The following is a 16812-nucleotide window of genomic DNA, read 5'->3' as shown; positions in this document are numbered from 1 at the left end:
CCACCGTAGTGGTCCCTATTTTTCTACTTGCATTTTTACGTGCTTTTGAACTGCTAGGTTGGCAGAAGCTGGGACGAGTAACAGGCGCTCACTCTGTTACGCGGCACTCAGGATTCGACCTGCCAAACTGCCGACCTTCTGATCGACAAGCTCAGCGTCCTAACCCACTGAGCCACCGCGTCCCTTAGCAGTGTTACAGAAACACAACAGGAAATTCAAGTGATCCACCCAAGGTGCTGTGCAGGTTTCTTTCCAAACCTATTTAGTAGCCTTCAGTAAATACATAATTTATATAAATTCTCTTTAAAACTAAGATAGAAGTAAAAGATGAGATAGAAGCTTAGATTGGGGAGTCTTTGCATCTTAGCTGCAGAGCAGCAAACTTTACTGATTGACTTTCCCTCCTCTCAGCCTTCACACATCACAGGGTTATTGTAACCCTAAAGAAAGGATCTGCAGCTTTAGTATTTCTTGGAAGGAAGGACAAGATAGCGAGTCTGAATTGTATCTTATTCATTTGCTAGATTTTTGTCCTGCTTTTCACCAGAAGCTCAAGGTGATATATGTAGCATTCCTTCTCCTCATATTGCCTCACAAAAACCCTGTGAGGTAGTGGACTGAGAGAGAGGTATTGGTATCCCCCCACGTGAATGGACTTGCACTCAGGTACACCTGATTCTCCTCCAGCACTTTAACCACTATCCCAAACAAATATGAAAATATACTGCATTTTTAGTCATATTTGGATTAATCCACACAATTCCATTCTTTTGAGAGAAAATTACCTCCCCTCAAGAAAATTCTTGGTACTACAAGCAATACGAAGGAGGGAATTTGTGACTTATGAATAGCACTATGGATAAGTAGTATTTATTTATTTAGCGTATGGCTGGTCACACACAGAATTAAAAGCACTTCATATTTACAAGTTAGAACAGTTAAAACTATTTTTTTTTAAAAAAAGAAGCAATTATCAAACCTAAGAGGAAAACAGAAATAACATTTCAGAGTTTAATGTCAAGTTTGGAGATCCAGTCAGTAGCTGCTGTTGTTATGCAGAGGAAGTCCTTAAAATCTCTTGGGTATCTTCTATTAGTGCATCCCCTCACTATATGTTGGATAGTCTGTCGGGGAGCCCCACAATCACATTGTGCTGAAGGTGTCTTTCCCCATTTATACAGATAATCGGTTTTTGCTAACGTACAGGGTCTTTTCGTTCAAGCCACTGAGAGCAATGTTCTATCTTAAACATATTCATAGGTCTATCCACATTTAAATTATGAGAATTGTACAACAGTGGCAGTTTAAAATAAATGGATGAAAGAGGAATTTTGGATTAAGTATTACAGTATAGTCATAGAGTAGTTAAGAGTAAATATTAAATAGAGCAATTAAGAGTACATATTAAGCCAGTAAATTGGGGCGCTCTAGTCGTCCAGATCTACAACTTCCAGCTTCACTAGCCTGCATAACCGATGCCAAGATTTGCACGGATTTATAATTCAACAGCATTTGGAGGGCCAAAATTTCCTCATGCTCACAATGAAGAGTCTGACAGTGAACTGCATGCATACTGAGTGTTCCCTATACTTTTATCCAAACTAATATTTCAAAATGCCCTGAATTAATCAGTGGCCAGTCCTTCCGGGATTTAACTGGGAAGAAAGGACAGTCTAGGAGAAAGTCTCAGGCGAAGGAACTCTATCCTTCCCAATTGTTGGTACCTTTCCTAGGGCATAACCACTAAGGTTGGTGGATGAGTCTTATAGATGGAATATGGATGGGATCATATTTTCAGCAAACCCAATCCATGCTTGCTTCCATTATTGAACAAGATGAAAAAACTTAGTTTTGAGTTATGCTGTCTTAATTATGTGTTTCTGGTGTTGGTTCTAGCAAATGTTTGCTAACAGTTTCTGCTATCCTTTCTTAACAGTCTTTTGCTGGCTGGATTTGCTGAAGTCTTGCTTCTTTATATTGAAAGGACTGGTACATGAACACTGGCAAGTGAGAAAAATGACTCTTCAATGGGACTGTTCAATTTTTGTTTTAAGAATAAGCAATTAATGAAGACATGTAGGCAAACAAGTGCAGTCCCATGGTGGCTTTCTCAACAATAAGTAATACTCACAATGAAACTGAGGCATCAGCTATAGGACAGAGTAGGATTAATTCGATTTGTTCCTGTTTTTAAGCCATATCTTCTATTAATAGCAATGCATAAAAATGAATTTGATTCTTTTTTTATATTATGCTAAAATGAACGATCATTACTAAACTGAAACTTTTCTGGTACTATCCAAACATTCCCTACTTTTTTCCCCAGGGCCAACCTTCTAATTGTAGCACTCTATTCAGATTCTTTTATCAAAGAATGGAATAGATAACCTAATACCCCACCTCATGAAGCCCTGCATTGCAGATATTCTTACCTCAGATGTTTCACAGATAAACAGTAGTTATGTTCCTCATCACCCTGTAGGTAACATGCTCTACTTCCTGCTCCTTTATCTTCCTCCTGATACTGCATGGCAAGATGTCAGCCACAAAAGTGTGTGGGAGGAATGGACCCATTGGCAAGCAACAGTACCATACATTCTGGGGGGGGGGCAGTGATACAGCTCCAATGACCTCTCACATGATCTGACCCTCACATGCAATAGTGCTATGTTTTGTTTTACTGAACCAGTGTAGAATGCAGTTAATACTGTAGATTTTTTTTTACACTTGGCAACTTTAAGATGTGCAGACTTCAAGTCCCAGAATTCCCCAGCTAGCATGCCTTTACAAACCTGCTGTGAGGGAAATATTGGATGCAAGAAAAACCCAACCCAACTATAAATGACCACTCATAAATAAATGAGCATCAGTCACTCTGATAGGATAAGCACACTTGAAGACTTACTCCTCGTCTGACTACACAACACTAGTTATGTCAACTCAGATACACAAAATCATTTGTGCTTATTTTCCTACAAGACCTTCTATTATTGATTCACATCTGGTTAAACTGTTAACAAGATACATTTGTTGGGTTCAGACAATACTCCAAGTCACATTATGCTTTTGTATATTATATATGAACACAGCGATCTCCAGTTTGCCCCGCCATGGGCAAAATGTAAGCATACTAGCTAAGTTAATTTTTCTTCCCGTGGGTACAGGGTTATAAGTATATTGTGGTTTGGCATTTTTGAGTCTCTTTGCAAAAGCAAATAGATTTCAACTTAGTTGGAAAAGAAATAATAATTCATTGGAAGGTCTTTTCCAACATGGGTCCTTTGTACTTTTTGGCGAGGTAGATAGATCACTGTGAATATTCAAATGTTGACTGTTAGAATTGAATGGTAACCAGCAAGGATGTGGTTCAATTTCCACCAAAGAGCATCGCATCGCATTCAGTTCTACTTTCTGTATAAAATGAAACCATCTGAGAATAAAAATTTTAAAAAACTGTCCATCCCAGAATCTGATGTGCGCCAAAGATTCTGTGGAAAATAAAAGTAAAAATGTGGATGATGATCAGCACATCTGCAACACTAGTTGCACTGAATGAAAAATAAAGTGAATCTCACATTAAACATTAGTCTGTTTTTTTCACTTATGATTATTATTACTATCTAAATATTTTTACATATGGGGTATAATACTTACCTGTATGTTGTAATTAGTTCTGACTTTGCATATGTACAAGGAAATACAATGATGTTGCATAGTTTTTGAAATTCAGTCTGCAGCATTGCTTCATTTGAATGCAGGCTCTTTCCATAACAAATATTGGTTTTGAATCTCTCTTATCCCAAAATATTTTTGCTGAGCAAAAATGCTCATCATCTGGGTAAGGGGCTTGTTATGGGGCTTTAAGATAAAAATAGTCTTCAACTTACAATTCATTTAGTAACCATTCAGTTACAACAACACTGAAAAAAGTGACTTATGACCGTTTTTCACACTTACGACATCACACCATCCACATGGTCACCCAATCAAACTTCAGATGTTTGGCAACTGAGTGATATTTATCACAGTTGCAGTGTCCTGGAGTCATGTGATCACCTTTTGCAATCTTCTGAGAAGCAAAATCAATGGGGAAGCAAGATTCACTTAACAACTGCATTGCTAACATAACTGTTACAGTGATTCACCTAATAAATGTGGCAAGAAAAGTCATAAAATAGGGCAAAACTCACTTAACAACTGTCTTGCTTAGCAGCAGGAAATTTGGGCTCAAATAGTAGTTGTAAGCTGACCTTTATGTTACTGCCATTTTTCAAATCCTCAACAGGACTGAATCATTTGATTTATTTATTCAAAGCAAAAAAAAAAACCCACACCAAAAAAACAAAAAACAAATACACACTACATCACCCCAAAAGTGAAATAATTCAGCCAATACTATGATACTTTTATGCAATCTTGTTGCTAGAATTTGTCAATTTAGAGAGACAAGTCACAACGTTAACCTCATTAATATCTCAGAAAAACCTCATTTTGCAGGTCTCTGAATCTGAATATTACATTCAGAATAAAAATGCTGTTTAGCTACAGTTAGGCTAATACCTGGTCTAGAACTATGACTCCCAAATGAGCAAAATCATATGACTGTGTTTCTTCCTAGAAGGCAAACATTTGAGACATGATAAATACTGCATGTATTCTGATGGAATTCATAATAGAAGTCCTCTGCAAAAGTTTTTAAGCCTCTCCCCATCAAACATGTAAAAAATCTCCACACCAGAGTTTCTCAGCCTTGGCAGCTTGAACAGAAATGGACTTCAACTCCCAAAATTCCTCAGCCAGTATGCAATTTTGGGAATTCTGGAAATTGAAGTCCACATATCTTCAAGTTGCCACAGTTGAAGAACACTGCTTTATACTCACATCTGTAGATCTGTAGGGACCCTTACCCAGATGAAAAACAGTAGATGGTCTACTGCCTTCCTCAAACTTGAGGCTTATTCAATTGGTATGTATACATAAATATACTGAAACGTTAGACATTAAGCTATTATGTTACTCCCTTTAGTCCTAGGATGCACTGTCTAAAAACTATAGGACTACATGTGTCCTCCAAAGCCTTGGGTGCGACCAAAGTAGACTTTGCTCAACAACTGAGATTCCAGTCCTGATTGGTTCACTTGTAGATTATTACAGGATAATAAATAAATCAAGGTTCACTTGCAGATTATTACAGGATAACAAATAATAACATTATTCAATATTATTCATGCTGAATTTAAATAACCTTAAATTTAATTCAGTTTTCTCTCAACCAACCATACCATGTCAATTTCCATCCGCTTTGGGGGCTTTGCCTTCCCTCAGAATATTAAGATGCCTCAAAGGTTCTGTGCCATTCCACTACAATCCATGCTGATCTAGGGTGAAGTCTCTGCCAATGGAAGTTTCTAATTAAACTACTGTTGCAATTAAATCTGGAAATGTGTGCAGGCAAAGTATAAGTTCTTTGCATTCTGTTATGGCCTAAATTATTTGTAATTTAATGTATCATTATAGACATTTTCAATATTATGAGATACAACCACCCAGTATTTGGTTCAAAAGCAAAAACTAATTCAATATGCTTATTTTTTTCTATTGAGAATATAGTGAAAATTATTAAGAAAAAAGTTTTAATAAGAATTTATTCTTGCCAATGAGTTTGTTGTATTACATATTTTGTACTTTCAATGTTAATGTATTTTCTAAATATACCTTCTTAGTAAAAACAATTGTTTTTGAAGGACAGCTTTATGAAATTGTACTTAACTTCCTCTACATCCTTCAATTTCTCAAAGAAACTCTGTGCAAAATCAATTCACCTACAGTAAATACCTATGAAAGCCTATTTCATGAAAGATTTTTTAAAAAATAATTTTCTAGCAGTCCTAATTATTAGTATTATTTAGAACACATCAGCATTTTTTCCTATAGGTAAACATTAGAAAACATCCAAAATGTAAATGAATAATTCTGAGTCCTTTTAATGAAAAGAAGTGACTATTTTAGATAGCTGAATGGAGTTTCCTAATCCAGTGACGGAACAGCTTTGTCTTGGACTTCTACATCATTAATCAAAATAAAGATTGCCTTAATTAATTATGAAAGATTTTTCTTTGCAAGGATTATCTTCCATACTAAAAAAACATGGTCTCTCATAATAAAAAAAAGATTTGGATTTTGAAAATTGTGACCTTTGGATTTTCTCATAGTATTATGAGATGTAGGTAATTGTTTTGGCAACAACTTCAAGGAACATACTGCTCTTATTCACATGGCTGAAATTCTAATACTGAAAGAACCTGCTGTGGAAATAATGATCCACTATTCCTTAAATAGTAGATTTAAATCTCCTGAGAATACACTGGATATAAAAATTCTATACACTCATTAAAATGGCAGATTTTTGAAATGTAAACATATCAAACCAAGATATGAATGAACCTTTATTGTCGAAGTACAACCATGTATACAATGAGATTGGCTGAGCCTCCCTTCATGCCCCCACCCCCAACTTACAGTGACACAAACCCTCCCATCTTATTACACCATGTGAGCTAATTGCACAACACACTGGCCTCGCAAGTCAATCATGCATAAAGTTTATAAAATTATTTCCCGTTCAAAAGTCCAGCCCGTGGATAAAAGCTGTTCTTCAGCCTGTTGGTACGGCTGGCTATACTCCTATATCTCCTACCTGATGGTAGGAGAGTAAAGAGATACTGTCCAGGGTGTGAATCATTCCTAAGAATTTTCCTCACTCTTCCAAGGCAGCAAGCCCTGGCGATGTCATCCAGTGGTGTCAGGGTACAGCCCACAATATCTTGTGCTGTGCTCACCACCCTCTGTAATGCTTTCCTATCCGCGGCTGTCAGACCAGCATACCAAACCACAATACAGTACAAGAGGACACTCTCTATAGTAGAGCGGTAAAAGAGGGTCATTAGCTGTTGTTCTACCCTGTTCTTCTGCAAGACCCTGAGAAAGTGAAGTCTCTGTTGGGCCTTTCTGGCCACCTGGGTTGTATTAACTTTCCAGGTAAGATCTTCGCAGAGATAGACTCCCAGAAATTTAAAGGAGGAAACTCTCTCCACACAGTCCTCCCCGATGTAAAGTGGGGCAGGTTCCTCCTTTTTCCTCAGGAAGTCTAGCACCATCTCTTTCATCTTGCCGATGTTCAGGTGCAAGTTGTTGTTGCAACACCATATGGATAGTTTTTGTACCTCCCCCCTGTATGCTGTCTCATCTCCACCTGTAATAAGACCCACTACGGTGGTATCATCTGCGAACTTAATTATCGCAGTAGATGGGTCGGATGATACAGTCATGTGTGTACAGTGAGTACAGGTAGGGGCTAAACACGCAGCCCTGTGGCGACCTGGTGCAAAGCTTCAGGGGGGTGGATAAAGCAGACCCAACCCTCACTGTTTGTAACCGGTCCCTGAGAAAGTCTTGAATCCAATCGCAGATGGAGGGGGAAAATTTCAAGTCAGTCAGCTTTTCAATGAGAGTGCTTGGCAAAATGGTGTTGAAAGCCGAGCTATAATCAAAAAGACATCCTGACATAGCTTCCAGGTTTCTCAAGATGACTTGCTACAGAGTGTAAAGCAGTAGCTATGGCATCGTCTGTCGACCTGTTCCCACTGTAAGCAAATTGATGTTTATTGAAATCCAGTGGGAGGCATGTCCTGAGATATTGGAGAACCAGTCTTTCAAAGCATTTCATGACTACAGATGTTAATGCAACAGGTCTGTAGTCATTCAGGCACTCGGAACTGCAGTTTTCTTTGGGACTGGGACAATGGTAGCTGCTTCAAGCATGATGGTACAGATGCCGTTTGCAAGATGTTAAAAATCCTTGTCAGGACCCCTGCTAATTGGTTGGCACAGTTCTTAACCACTATCCCCAGCACCCCATCTGGCCCTGCAGCTTTGCTGGGATTCACAGCCTTCAATACAGTTCTCACTTGGTCTTCAAATAGGGTGAGTTGCTGAAAATCAGAAGGCCGGCCAGCAGAGGCTACGGGTTCTGGTCTTTTCACCTTGTAGCGAGCGAAGAAGATATTCAGCTCCTCTGCCAATGAGGCATTGGTGTTAACCGTGCTCCTCGTACTGCCCTTGTGGTTGGTTAAGTGCTGCAGTCCCTGCCACACTTGCCTCGGATTGTTGTCTGCTAGGTGGTCCTCCACCTTGTATTTATATTGCTGTTTCGCCATCCTAATGCCTCTTCTGAGATTTGCCCTGGCCTCTCTGTATGTGTCCCTGTCCCCTTGCCTTAAAGGCAGAATCCCGGGCTTTCAGGAGTGTTCAGACCTCTGCAGTCATCCAGGGATTGCAGTTCCTGTAAACTCTAATGCACTTTTCTGTTGTTACACTATCAGTGCATGTTTTAATATAAGAGAGTAAGGCATCTGTGTATGCATTCAGGTCTTGATCTTTGAATACACTCCAGTCAGTGGTTTCAAAGCAGTCCTGGAACTGACTGAGAGCACCCACTGGCCAGGTTTTGACCCTTTTCGTGACTGCCTGAGTTCTTTTCCTGAGAGGGACATACTTTGGGCACAACAGGAGTGAAAGATGGTTGGATGTACCCAGGTGGGGGAGAGGGAATGCTCTGTATAAATCACTTTAGAGTTCTTTCCACCTTTAATATAACATATACATTTAAAAACTCAATTGAAAAACAAACTGAAAACTTTTAGGAGGAAAAATAACAATAAAAATGTACAATAATATGATTGCATAAAAATACTTTGTTGAAGCACCTCTTGATTTTATGACCCTATTCAGGGAAGAAGCCTATCAGCATGGCACATTTTGCCTTGGAAATCTTTGCCCACTCTTCATTGCAAAAGTGCTCCAAATTTGTCAGGTTACGAGAGCTTCTCCAGTGCACAGGCCCTCCTCAGACCAGCCCACAGATTGGTCCAGGCTCTGGCTGGGCCAATTCAAACCCTTTCTGGTGAAGCCATTCTTGTGTTGATTTAGAGGAATACTTTGGGTCATTGTCCTGTTGAAACGTGAAAGTCCTTTTCATCTTCAACCTTCTAGCAAAGGCCTGAAGGTTTGTGCCAAATTAGACTAATATTTGGATTTGTTCATAACTCCCTCCACCTTGACTAAAGCTTCAGCTCCAGCTGAAGAAAAGCATCCCCCAAGTATAATGCTGCCACTACTATGTTCCACTATGGGTATGGTGTACTTTTGGTGATGTGCAGTGTTGTTTTTGCACCAAAACTTCTTTTTGGAATTATGGCCAAAAAGTTCAACTTTGGTCTCATCAGACCATAACACACCTCCCCACAAGCTTTTGCCTCTAGTTTTTTTCCAAACTGTAGCCAGAATTCAATGTTTAAGAAAAGGCTTCCATCTTGCCACCCTACCCCATTGCCCAGACATATGAAGAATACAGGAGATTGTTGTCACATGTAGTGCACAACCCATACTTGCAGAAATTCCTGCAGCTCCTTTAATGTTGCTGTAGGCTTCTTGACAACTTGACTAGTTTTCTTGGTTGTTTTTCATCAGTTTTGGAAGGACATTTAATTCTTGGTAATGTCACTGTTGTGCTATTTTCTCCACTTGTTGGTAACTGTCTTCACTGTGTTCCACGGTATATTCAATGTTTTGGGGGGGGGGAATTGTACCCTTCTCCTGACTGATACCTTCCAACAATGAGATCTCTTTGTAGACCATGTTGTAAAAGGCAACTGAGAAAATCCTACTCACACAGCTGGAACTTTATATGGGCTTGATCAGTGTCACTTTAATTGATGGCAGGTTTGAATTATTTAACATCAGTTTGTGTGTGGTTGATTAATTCTGAACACAGCCACATCACCATTTACAAGAGTAGTGCAGCCACATTATTCTACTTTTTATTATTTTTCCCTCAAAAAGATTTCAGTTTGTTTTTCAATTGTATTGTACAGCTTATATGTTATATTAAAGGTGGAAAGAACTCTTTCTAATCACCTTTGGAAGTTACTTGTTAACCACTTATCAATTATTATGAACCTTTGGATGATAAGTTTCACAGCATATTGAATTCCTATATTGCATTTTCAAAAAAAAAACGTTAAATTTTGAAGAATTTTGTGAGATGGGGCAAAAAAAGAAAGTTCTTTATTATTTGAAGAGACTAAAAGATCAAAATTGTTAGAAGTAAAAATAAGAAATATAAGGTTGATTTATTTGACCAAGTTAAAATATATTATTTTTGTTAACCCTTATTGAACCTTTGCTGACATCAGGACTGAAATGATAATGTTTCATGGATTTGTTTATAGAGGAGATGGGCTATGGCAGGGGTGTCAAACTGCCAGCCCGTGGGCCGGTTGCATCATACAGATGCCATGCCCACCCCAGCTGCAGCAATGCGAAAAAGTCACGATACACTGCAACATGTCACGTGACGCGGTGAGTTTGACACCCATGGGCTATGGGAAGAAGAAATCATTTGTTGCATTTTGAGAGAAGATGACAACGTTATACTCTTCTATGTTTTCAGTTTGCATTAGTTTTTTTTACTGTTGTAATTATAATCTTTAATTAAATTACTATAGAAATTACTAATTGCACTGAAAAAAGGTACAGAGTAGAATACCATAAGGTCCAGATTTGCTTCTAGTACTCTTGAATATTTGCACAAGGACTGGGACTGAGATGGGAAAAAATACTTATCAAATAGGTAGGTGGCACAAAATTGGGTGAGATAGATAATAACCTTGAAGACAGAAGCAAAACGCATAACAATCTTGATAGAGCAGGGGTGTCAAGCTGCCGGCCCATGGACTGGATGCGTCACACAGAAACTGTGCCCACCCCAGCTCCAGCAAGGGGAAAAAAGTCATATGTCGCAAGATGTCACATGACACGGCGAGTGTGACACCCCTGGATTAGAGGAATGAAAATGACAATGAAATTTACAAGAAAAATGCAAAATTCTTAAGAAAAACATGCAAAAGCACATGAGACCTACTTTGGTAAAAATATTTCTGTAAGAAAGATGTTAGAATTGTAATTAATCATAAGCAGTAGTATAATCATCAATGACATGACTATGAAAAATGTAGGTTCCATCAACTGAAGTATAGTTTCTGAATCACATAATATGGTTTGCTTAGACTCCACTCTAGTAGTAGATCTCATATATGGTGGCAATGTCCCATTAATCAAATAAAATAAAATAAAAGTCTACTATTGTTAAGTCTGAAGCCTTAGATTCTATTTTTTCAATATCTGAAATTTAAGGCAATAGATTTTTGTTCTTGTAGTATTTTCACTTCCACTTTTCTTAATCCTAATGCTAATGACTAATAAAAAGAGGAACGAGAATAAAACAGTCGTTCAATTAATCTGCATTCCATGACAAACAATAAACACTTGATTTTATTTTAATTATTGAGCCAGTCATAGTCTGTACCAAGTGAATCAGCACTGGAAAAAGTGGGACATGAGCATAAACTATATATATAAATAGTAATTTAATTACCTGATGTTTGTTCTATAGCATGTTATGAAGTCCATCCAGCTGTCATCTTGCAGATCTGTGTGTGTGTGTGTGTGTGTATGAGAGAGAGAGAATCTATGCATACATACATTTATTTAGAAAACAGAATACATGGAAATTGAGCAGTTTGTCTAGGACAAGTCTGCTTTTTTTCAGCTTACATGTTGTATTTTATGAACATGCGGTTTATAATTTTTTTTAAGATTTCAGAGCAGTATGAAAAAGTGGCAATTTTAATGGCCCCTAATTTAAATTTGATTTTATACAGTCATTTCTAATGAAAACAATAATTGTTCAACAATAAAAAAATCTTACATTAGGTATGCATCTACTATGAGGGCCCAAGGCTGCTGCTGAATATGCCCTCAGCAGTACAACTTGGTTTTAGAAAACACTGCTTAAACATAGAGCATCATCAATGTAACTTGGAATGCACTCTAACATAGAGTACAAATTACCAACATTACCAAGTGCAAATCTAACCATCTACATGTAGGGGAAAGTGCAGTGATTATAAATTTGCATGTGGCCTAAAACAAAATCCTCATATAACAGCATCTTTGTTTTGAATGTCTGAATGGCATCACATATAAAGGTGAAAACATAAGATCAGTTATTTGTTTCTTGTACATGTAGCTTTTTTAAAGTACTATGAACTTGAAAAAAAAGTTAGTGTTGGGGTAATCAAATAATCAGGAATTGCAAAATACTATCTGAGCTTACTCTAATGAAGCCATGTGTCTCTCTTCCAGTAGTTTTCGTAAAGCAAACAGAAAAAAGTTGTCCTCTGGTCTTTAGTAAACAATATCACTGCAATGATTCAAGGCTGCCATTGGGTTCCAAATCTGTCCAATATTTTATACACAACTGAACAGTCTACCCACCCACCAGGAAAAGTGCACTTTCAATAACAGTTACAAAAATAGATTGGCACATTGTTGACACAGTGACAATATCAATCACAACCCATCATTGGTTTTGGATCCATTTGTTAGGTGGACATCAGTTCTAGTAGGAAAAGCATCCAGTTCCAAGTGGGTCATCAACAGGATCATTTTTTTTAAAAAAAAAGTGTAAAAGAAAGGTGCTAATACTCCTCATTCTTTCGTGAATTATTTGGGCAACCCAGTGAAGTTCTCTTTTGGTCCACAAAGAATTGTATGAATGTTCCACCCACTGTCCACTCACATGCGAACTCATTCAACATTTGCACTTAGTAGTTAAACAGTTTATCTAGCCTGAGAAGTCTTAAGGAATTCACTGTTTTATTTCTACTATCTGGTTGAAAAGCTGCATTGAAAAGAGAAGAAAGGGCACTGGGGTATCTGCATCCCATTTTTTTCTTCTTTTTTGCATTTTCAGTAGTAACTTGCTGCTCTTCTGAGCAAAATAGACCATCGTTTTTAAACCCCTCCCCCTTCTTGGAAGGGTAGCCTTTGCTAGGAATTCTGGATCAAACGTCTGTAATGTGGCATCACTTCGTGTTCAGGTAGATGAAGAGCAAATTCCAAGGCCACTAACACCGGGAACTCAAAGGCAATCAACTCTCGCCTATTCAAGCGGAACTTTTCTTCCAGTTTCTGTAACATAGCCAACAATTACAGCTTAGTACCTTAGGATACTAATTGTTATAAAGTACTTACAATAAGTTCCCTAAATTTATTTATACATTAAAATAGTATCTGCCCAACTGGTTTGAGCAGTCAGGGTTGGACACTCCAGTTTCCATCAATTCAACAATACCACACCAGGACCCTAGAAGTGCATGTTATCCATAGCAGCACACGTCCTCTGGAATCAGCTTCCTCCCAAGATTTGAAAAGCCCCACCCCATGGGTATTTTAAAGGGCCCCGAAGACATGAATGTTTGCCCAGGATGTTTGGTAAGGATGTTTGACCTTTCTTTCTTTTCCTTGTTGCATGCTCTGTCATCTCTACTCTTTTGTTATGTGTTCATTTTGGTTTTGCACAAATTTATAAACCACCCAGAGTTTCTGGGAGTTGTAGAGCATGCCAATTTAATGATTACTATTACTATTAGTATTAGTATTATCAAATACTAAATACTAAATACTGAAGCAGTAGGTGTGAGCTTAAATGGACTCCAGAAGATGGTAGAGGACAGGAAGGCCTGGAGGAACGTTGTCCATAGGGTCGCGATGGGTCGGACACGACTTCGCAACTAACAACAACATTATCAAAATAGAATTTTTGGATCATTTTAATTGTTTTTTTCAAGCAAAGGTATTACCTGATGTAATGACCACAGAAGAAAACACAACCCCTTCATCAGAGACATACTTCTTCAGTTTTACGTTTTGTGGCAAAAACTAGTTGCCAGAGATACTTACATCTATAAGATGCCTGACTTCATGCTTTTTGATGTCACTGCCAATTTTGGCAGCTAGTAAGACGCATGCTCCAGCACAGAGCTTTCTGTTTTGTTTGTTGAGTTTTCCCTTGAGAGCAAGCTTTTCAAAATAGACAAAGGCCATAGCCACAGTAGGCTCCTCAAACCCACACTCTTCTTGAGCTAGTTTGCGCATTTCTCGCTTCAAGCTGAAAGAGGAAAGGAAGTAGTTATGTTGCCAAAGAAAACTGAAGATAATAACAATGTCTGTAATTTAGAAAGCTTGCCTAAATATACATAGCTGAAATATTTGTAGTATTATGTTGCACATTATTCTTAGTACATGTAATTATTTATGTCTTCTGAATTTCTGAACATTGAAACGTCCATGTTTGAAATCATAACTATTTACACAGTAATATGCCTGGTATCTTCAAATTTAATTGTGCTGGACAAGGCAAGATTCTAGGTAAAGTAACTAACATAGCAAGGGATTGAATTGCTTAAAAGACTATTTGGCAAGTAGAAATTCTAGTCTAACAGCTCTTTCTTATTGTTGCTGTTCCTACTCTACCTTCCAGAATAGGGTTTCACTGTTCTCTCCAGGCTGAAGGCCACACCTAGCCTTTGGGTTGCATGCTGTGAATCTCCTTGGAAAATATGTGAGGGCCAAGGCAAGAAGTGCTCTTGTTATACTTTCCCCAGTGCAACTGCAAAACTGTAAAAAAGAGGTATATAAATGTATGTGATATGCTGAAACCATTCCAGCTGGTTAACTGGAACTTGGATATAGTCCATGTATTTCCTCAACTATATATAGTGGATTTCCTATAGCTGTTCCTATCATCTAAATGGAGAATGGCCTTTCTAGTAACCAAGTAATCAAAATTTGAAACCAGTGATTAAACTTGATTAGCGCTAATCAAAAATGATAATCATTTTGAGATCTATCCAACCTATGAATCCACCCACCTCTTTCTATGTTTCTGTTGAACAATTCTTACAGGGATTTTTCTCCTATTCTGTTTAAATACTTCTCTGTTCTCCTTTAGTCTAAAGAATTACATCTGTACATTTGCCTAACTATAAGTCTATGAATGCTTCTTTTTCAATCTACGTTAGTATTGATTGACTTTATGTTTTTTTCTCCATGTGATTTTCTTGGTAAAAACACAGAAGTGATTTATCATTGCCGTCAACTATGCAGTATGAAATGATACCCTTGCCAATATCACTAAAGTGACCATCTATCTCTGCATCTTCCTATATCAATGCTGCCCAACGTAGGTGTGTAATTAATTTACCTGGGCAGCTGAGATGACCTGCACACCTTGGGTGACTCTGCTAGGAATAACAGCACACACTCCCAACATTCTTCACTTATCCCTCTGAGGAACACTATCAACACAATGAGGCAGCACAGCAGGGGGAGGATGTTAAAAGTAGGGATTTTTTAAAAAAGAAAAGTAACAGTGGGATTTGCACGTCAACAAAAAATGAAAAGCAAGAAATGCACTTTATATCTCGCCTTTATTATTTTTTATAAATAACTCAAGGCAGTGAACATACCTAATACTCTTTCCTTCTCCTATTTTCCCTCTCTGAGGTGGGTGGGGCAGAGAAAGACTGACTGGCTCAGTCACCCAGCTAATTTTCAGGCCTAAAGTGGGACTAGAACTCATGGTGTCCAGCCTGGTACCTTAATCACTAAACCAAACTGGCTCTCTACATTTTATATTTCCTGCAATGCTCTTTTTGATCTTTTGCAATTCCCTTTCTTCCCCTCTTACCTCTTTTACCTGCCCAGCAGGCCTTAAAAAAGGCTCCTGCCTGAAATCTGAACTAGCCCTAAGCAAAGGCTTTTGAAAAGAGGCAAAGGGTCACATGCTGCTGAACTTAGTCATGGTAATCTATTCTTATACATGTTTATATAGGGAAAAATATTTTTTCTATAACCTTTCCTCTGTTAGGTGTGTTTGCGTGCACACATGCACTTGTGGGTGTTTACAGATACAGATGTATATGTACATGTACAGTATATGTATAATATATGTACATGTACATACACACATATATACACATATGCAACATGGAAAGTCTTTGCATAATACTACAAACAACTGAAGACAATCTGCCAATTATCTTGCCTATACATGTCAACTGAAAAGATTATTTATATCTTCACTTTTTCAAACTTAAAATTGTACAGTACAGAAAGTGCTGTAAAATATACTAAAGTAAATTGGTCACAAAAATATTCAGGAGAAACATTCACAGGAAAACATGGGTTTTTGTCAGAGATGAACACCGAAAAAACCCCCAGAAGCTGTGAATTCACATAGAACGACAACAGAATGAACTTAAATTGAGAAAAATGAACAATGGGAAAAATTATATCTGACCTATTTGCCAATCCCTAAGCAGTCTTTAATAAAATGCAATTAGGATAAATTGTTCCATCAATTCATCCTGTTAATGAATGTCAATTTTTTGTCTGTCACTCAACTATCCAATAGGAATTTTTTTCTATTTTGTTTACTGCCTTTACAAAAGTCCTCACCTCCCTTATGACTTTCCTTTCAGTATTTATAGTTAATTATTAAAACATTGCAAATCAATAATATCTACTTAGGCCCATGTGCTTCCTATCTTATTTACTCAACATCCTGATCAGGAAGCAGGTGATGGTTTAGTGTCCTTAAAAGTCACTTTGCAGAAAACCTCCTGTTAATGTTTTACCTCCCTATACCAAATGTATCAAAGGGTAGTTCCCTGGGGTTATTACCTTCTTATTTTACTGAGTGTCAACTTGATGTGAGGAAACTTTTCCTTGAAAGTCTCATTCATATCTTTCTTAAGGTCCGATGGCTTCACATAATCAATGACTGTAGTCTGTAATATATGTACAAATACATTACTAATTACAAACAAGATTTAATATCCATTTGGT

The 16812-nt window shown here is 37.7% G+C and overlaps 2 protein-coding genes across 5 annotated transcripts in view; one reads left to right on the top strand and one right to left on the bottom strand.

Moving 5' to 3' along the window:
• TMEM241 (transmembrane protein 241) overlaps positions 1-2146 on the top strand; it is a 40766-nt gene extending 38620 nt beyond the window's left edge. The window contains exon 16 of one of the 2 annotated variants that reach the window (XR_014492047.1): positions 1937-2118. Coding sequence is in view for 1 of the 2 variants with exons in the window: in XM_083358940.1 (XP_083215066.1) it covers positions 1937-1997 (61 nt within the window). In the remaining variant the exon portion in view is untranslated. Of the gene's footprint in view, positions 1-1936 lie in introns of both variants that reach the window. The other variant, XM_083358940.1, reaches the window with a different exon arrangement.
• CABLES1 (Cdk5 and Abl enzyme substrate 1) overlaps positions 864-16812 on the bottom strand; it is a 66885-nt gene continuing 50936 nt past the window's right edge. Inside the window, exons 8-11 of one of the 3 annotated variants that reach the window (XR_014492046.1) lie at positions 16648-16754; positions 13864-14071; positions 11495-13092; positions 864-3488 (exon numbers count right to left, since the gene is read on the bottom strand). Coding sequence is in view for 2 of the 3 variants with exons in the window: in XM_083358938.1 (XP_083215064.1) it covers positions 12952-13092; positions 13864-14071; positions 16648-16754 (456 nt within the window). In the remaining variant the exon portion in view is untranslated. Of the gene's footprint in view, positions 3489-10991; positions 13093-13863; positions 14072-16647; positions 16755-16812 lie in introns of those variants that run through there. The other 2 variants (XM_083358938.1, XM_083358939.1) reach the window with 2 other exon arrangements.

This window comes from Vipera ursinii (assembly GCF_947247035.1).
Source record: "Vipera ursinii genome assembly, chromosome: 3".
Classification (NCBI taxonomy): Eukaryota; Metazoa; Chordata; class Lepidosauria; order Squamata; family Viperidae; genus Vipera; species Vipera ursinii.
Note: the sequence above shows the minus strand (reverse complement) of the source record. Positions and strands in the feature narration are given on the sequence as shown.